General features: G+C 46.9%; 1 protein-coding gene across 1 annotated transcript in view; it reads left to right on the top strand.

The window, feature by feature from the left end:
• The first annotated feature begins 3,309 nt into the window (after positions 1-3,309).
• Positions 3,310-6,000, top strand: part of LOC115124309 (serine/threonine-protein kinase DCLK2-like) — a 70,837-nt gene continuing 68,146 nt past the window's right edge. The window contains exon 1 of the mRNA XM_065025994.1: positions 3,310-4,844. Within this exon, the coding sequence (XP_064882066.1) occupies positions 4,430-4,844 (415 nt within the window). The 5' untranslated portion in view covers positions 3,310-4,429. The remainder of the gene's footprint in view (positions 4,845-6,000) is intronic.

The following is a 6,000-nucleotide window of genomic DNA, read 5'->3' as shown; positions in this document are numbered from 1 at the left end:
TCAGCAGACAGACATGGAGCTACTGTTCTCCATCATTCTAGCAGACAGACTGATGTGGAGCTACTGTTCTCCATCATTCTATCAGCAGACAGCACTCTGATGTGGAGCTACTGTTCTCCATCATTCTATCAGCAGACAGACTGATGTGGAGCTACTGTTCTCCATCATTCTATCAGCAGACAGCACTCTGATGTGGAGCTACTGTTCTCCATCATTCTATCAGCAGACATCACTCTGATGTGGAGCTACTGTTCTCCATCATTCTATCAGCAGACAGCACTCTGATGTGGAGCTACTGTTCTCCATCATTCTATCAGCAGACAGCACTCTGATGTGGAGCTACTGTTCTCCATCATTCTATCAGCAGACAGCACTCTGATGTGGAGCTACTGTTCTCCATCATTCTATCAGCAGACAGCACTCTGATGTGGAGCTACTGTTCTCCATCATTCTATCAGCAGACAGCACTCTGATGTGGAGCTACTGTTCTCCATCATTCTATCAGCAGACAGCACTCTGACTGATGTGGAGCTACTGTTCTCCATCATTCTATCAGCAGACAGCACTCTGATGTGGAGCTACTGTTCTCCATCATTCTATCAGCAGACAGCACTCTGATGTGGAGCTACTGTTCTCCATCATTCTATCAGCAGACAGCACTCTGATGTGGAGCTACTGTTCTCCATCATTCTATCAGCAGACAGCACTCTGATGTGGAGCTACTGTTCTCCATCATTCTATCAGCAGACAGCACTCTGACTGATGTGGAGCTACTGTTCTCCATCATTCTATCAGCAGACAGCACTCTGACTGATGTGGAGCTACTGTTCTCCATCATTCTATCAGCAGACAGCACTCTGATGTGGAGCTACTGTTCTCCATCATTCTATCAGCAGACAGCACTCTGATGTGGAGCTACTGTTCTCCATCATTCTATCAGCAGACAGACTGATGTGGAGCTACTGTTCTCCATCATTCTATCAGCAGACAGCACTCTGATGTGGAGCTACTGTTCTCCACCATTCTACCAGCAGACAGACTGATGTGGAGCTACTGTTCTCCATCATTCTATCAGCAGACAGCACTCTGACTGATGTGGAGCTACTGTTCTCCATCATTCTATCAGCAGACAGCACTCTGATGTGGAGCTACTGTTCTCCATCATTCTATCAGCAGACAGCACTCTGATGTGGAGCTACTGTTCTCCACCATTCTACCAGCAGACAGACTGATGGAGCACTGTTCTCCATCATTCTATCAGCAGACAGCACTCTGACTGATGTGGAGCTACTGTTCTCCATCATTCTATCAGCAGACAGCACTCTGATGTGGAGCTACTGTTCTCCATCATTCTATCAGCACTCTGACTGATGTGGAGCTACTGTTCTCCATCATTCTATCAGCACTCTGACTGATGTGGAGCTACTGTTCTCCGGTACTTTTCTCGTTGTAGCCAAGCCTATTTTTTTCTCCCATAAAATGCAAAGATTAACTTTAAGCAAAACATCAGAGAGAATATAGCTACATGATTTCTATGATAGGCCGAACACACTTGAAATATGACGACCATGTATAGTTTATTTTTGCAAAAAAAATGTTTGCCTTATCAGTAAGTTGTGTGGCTGCCAAACAGCCAAACAGCGTTGCACTTCTGTTATCATCGGATGAAAAAAACGAAGCCATTTGTAGGTCTAATGTGATGCACTAATGTATTTTCCGTGAAGGGTAATTATAGTTGCACATCCCTGATCACTCTATTGAAGCAACAATAAAAAAAATAAAAAATAAACTTTCAATATATAATGTAAAGGGGACTAAAACACAGAAGTCTGTAATGTTGCATCCCAACAATCTGTCCTTCCTCCTGAAGTATCCACTCGGTCACTACTCCCTACACATGTAAAATCATTAGATTGGTGTAGTCATGGGCTAGAATGAGTTTTATGTTAACCAATCATTTCCTCTTAAATCCATGAAGGGAAGTGAACAAGTGCACACTCTAGGAGACATTAGAAATGATTGGTTAACGGACACTCCTTCTAGCCCATGACTACACCAATCTAATGGTTTTACATTTGTAGGGAGTAGTGAACGAGTGGACACTTCAGGAGGAAGGAGAGATTGTTGGGATGTATCCTAAATCCAGCGTTCTCCATGGTTCTGAACCCTTATAGGTTAAGGTTGTAGAGCTGTGCACGGCCTGTGGTTCTAGACCCTTATAGGTTAAGGTTGTAGAGGCCTGTGGTTCTGAACCCTTATAGGTTAAGGTTGTAGAGCAGTGCACGGCCTGTGGTTCTGGACCCTTATAGGTTAAGGTTGTAGAGGCCTGTGGTTCTGGACCCTTATAGGTTAAGGTTGTAGAGGCCCGTGGTTCTGGACCCTTATAGGTTAAGGTTGTAGAGGCCTGTGGTTCTGGACCCTTATAGGTTAAGGTTGTAGAGGCCTGTGGTTCTAGACCCTTATAGGTTAAGGTTGTAGAGGCCCGTGGTTCTGGACCCTTATAGGTTAAGGTTGTAGAGGCCTGTGGTTCTGGACCCTTATAGGTTAAAGTTGTAGAGGCCTGTGGTTCTAGACCCTTATAGGTTAAGGTTGTAGAGGCCTGTGGTTCTGGACTCTTATAAGTTAAGGTTGTAGAGGCCTGTGGTTCTGGACCCTTATAAGTTAAGGTTGTAGAGCTGTGCACGGCCTGTGGTTCTGGACCCTTATAAGTTAAGGTTGTAGAGCAGTACACGGCCTGTGGTTCTGGACCCTTATAGGTTAAGGTTGTAGAGCCCTGCACGGCCTGTGGTTCTGGACCCTTATAGGTTAAGGTTGTAGAGGCCTGTGGTTCTGGACCCTTATAGGTTAAGGTTGTAGAGGCCTGTGGTTCTGAACCATTATAGGTTAAGGTTGTAGAGCCGTGCACGGCCCGTGGTTCTGAACCCTCGGTGCCGGGCGGACAGCTGGGGTCTTTGAGCGTGGGTGGGACCAGGGCCTTCTCCTGATAAATGTACTCTCTGACTGCTGTGCCACACCCAGTCAGTCAGAATACAACAGGCCAGTCATCACATACAGGTGTTAATAATTCATAACGTTAAGTGACTGCAGGAGGCTATTGTTATAGGTCTGGTTTGAACATGAGGAGAAGAATCCAATCAGAAGTCATTTCCTACCCGTTTTTAGAACGGTTACTATTAGCCCAACGTTGTCAAACATTCAATGGAGGAAAAACGATGTGAAGTCTGTTATAATTATGCTTCCGATGAGGTAGTAGACCGGTTAATGATTGAAATACCGGCGCTAGGACCCGGAAATAACCTGGCTCCTCCTCTCCTCCTTCTCCCCGGGAGCACGCGCTAGACGTTTGGGTCCTCTGCTCACCTGCTAGAGGAACTCGCTATCCCCTCATACTAGCACAGCACCGGGGAGAGAATAGGACTGGGTTGTGATAATCACGCAGGACGCTCTTTGTCTCGCTCTCTCCGCAGCTACGCTGTCTCGCGCCTGTCGCAACCCTGCGGTTGGGCACCGATCGCGCGTGTGCAGAACGTAGAAATTGTCGCACGCCCGGAATGAAATTAAAACATCGATGGTTGGTTGGTGACGTTTCTGCTTCCTAAATTTGGATTATTCGGGATTCCTGGATTCCTTTTTTTTATAACACTCGCGAATCCCAGGAATATCGAACCAGACGTGGCAGAGCGAGCCCATAGCAACCGATTCCCACCGTGAAGACACATCCGCTGTTAATCCACAGTCCAAGACAAATCAATGTCCTAGTATTCATCTATTCTACTTAAACATATACTGTCTGACGGAGAACAATGTCCTAGGCTACAACGGTTGATTATAGAATTAACCTACAATTTCTCCATTTAGTCTACAAGGAAGTTGCCTGTCATGTGGACGTGGGATGCACTCTAGAGTAGTGTATTGATAGGTTAGAAAATAGCCTACACCGTTTCTTCAGCATCACGCTACAATAGACCGGTCAGATGATGATGATGATGATGATGATGCTACAGTAAAATGCCGGTGTGACGTTGCTGGATCCCGTTTCTCTCTCTATACGCACCTCATCATCACCGCCCAGCCCCAGCGGCGGACAGACAGACGGACAGACAGACCTTCGGAAGAGGGCTGGACCGCTATTGGCTACAGTAAAACCGCCAACCGAACATGCTCACGTAGCAGCAGCAGGAGCAGCATCAGTGGGTTAACAAGGAACCGGTAATCGCTAGGCTACAGACCATGCCCGGTGTAACCTATTATAAGGGGATGTTGACTGACTGACGAGTTGTGATTATCGTGAATAGATAAGACGGTTAGGCTGCTACCAGGATCCCTTTTCATTCTACCACATGCTGATGACGACAATGGAATAAAAGATTCGGTAACCGGGAGAAAATAACTGTGAATCTGTGTGAATCCATAGTTAACGGTAACCGCGATGTCTCTCAACAAGACTATCGAGCTGGAACATTTCGATGAACGGGACAAGGCTCGCCGTAGCCGGTCCACTCGCTCCACTGGTGCTTCTACCGGCGGGGGATCCGGTTCGAGAGGCAGCAGCCTGGTGCCAAGCCCCGCGCACAGCGCCAACTGCAGCTACTACCGCACGCGCACTCTGCAGACTCTCACCTCAGAGAAACGTGCCAAGAAGGTCAGGTTCTACCGGAATGGGGACAGGTATTTCAAGGGACTCGTGTATGCGGTCTCTAACGACAGGTTCCGGTCATATGATGCGCTGCTGATGGAGCTGACCCGGTCCCTGGCGGACAACCTGCACCTGCCTCAGGGCGTGCGCGCCATCTATACGGTGGACGGGATCAAGAAGATCACTTCTATGGATGAACTGGCAGAGGGTAAGAGAGAGTGTGTGTGTGTGGGTATGTGCGTGTGTGCGTGTCTGTGTGTGTCTGCGTGCGTGCGTGTGTGTGTGTGTGTGTATGTGTGTGTGGGGGTATGTGTGTGTGTGGGTATGTGTGTGTGTGTGTGCGTGCGTGCATGTGTGTGTGTGGGGGTGTGTGGGTATGTGTGTGTGTGTGTGTATGCGCGTGTGTGTGCGTGTGTGTCTGTGTCCATCACATCTAAAAGGCTCACCTGAATTCGCATTTATCATTTAATGTCCCCAGAATGAGACAAATATATTAATCAACCAGTCATTCGAATGATCAATCAACCAATCTCTCGCCTGGATTAGGGGCGGCAGGGTAGCCTAGGCGTTGGACTAGTAACCGAAAGGTTGCAAGTTCGAATCCCCGAGCTGACAAGGTACAAATCTGTCGTTCTGCCCCTGAACAGGCAGTTAACCCGCTGTTCCTAGGCCGTCATTGAAAATAAGAATTTGTTCTTAACTGACTTGCCTGGTAAAAAAAAAAAAAAAAAAAAAAAAATAAAATTAGGTAATGAGGAAGAACACCAACAAGCTCTCACAGTCTCACGTTTGTCCATAAACATCACATTTCATTCTGAATGGTTAAGGTCTGGGATAGGGTTATGAATGGTTAAGGTCTGGGATAGGGTTATGAATGGTTAAGGTCTGGGATAGGGTTATGAATGGTTAAGGTCTGGGATGGTTAGGTCTGGGGGTTATGAATGGTTAAGGTCTGGGATGGGATGAAGGGTTATGAATGGTTAAGGTCTGGGATAGGGTTATGAATGGTCTGGGATAGGGTAAGGTAATGGTTAAGGTCTGGGATAGGGTTATGAATGGTTGGTTAGGGGTTATGAATGGTTAAGGTCTGGGATAGGGTTATGAATGGTTAAGGTCTGGGATAGGGTTATGAATGGTTGGTCTTGAATGGTTAAGGTCTGGGATAGGGTTATGAATGGTTAAGGTCTGGGATAGGGTTATGAATGGTTATAGGGTTATGAATGGGTTAGGGGGTTAAGGTCTGGGATAGGGTTATGAATGGTTGGTCTGGGATAGGGTGAATGGTTAAGGTCTGGGATAGGGTTATGAATGGTTATGAAGGTCTGGGATAGGGTTAAGGTCTGGGATAGGGTTATGAATGGTTA

The sequence above is a fragment of the Oncorhynchus nerka genome, linkage group LG12 (assembly GCF_034236695.1).
Source record: "Oncorhynchus nerka isolate Pitt River linkage group LG12, Oner_Uvic_2.0, whole genome shotgun sequence".
Taxonomy (NCBI): domain Eukaryota; kingdom Metazoa; phylum Chordata; class Actinopteri; order Salmoniformes; family Salmonidae; genus Oncorhynchus; species Oncorhynchus nerka.
The sequence above is the reverse complement of the archived record's forward strand: the minus strand, read 5'-3'. Positions and strand labels throughout refer to the sequence as shown.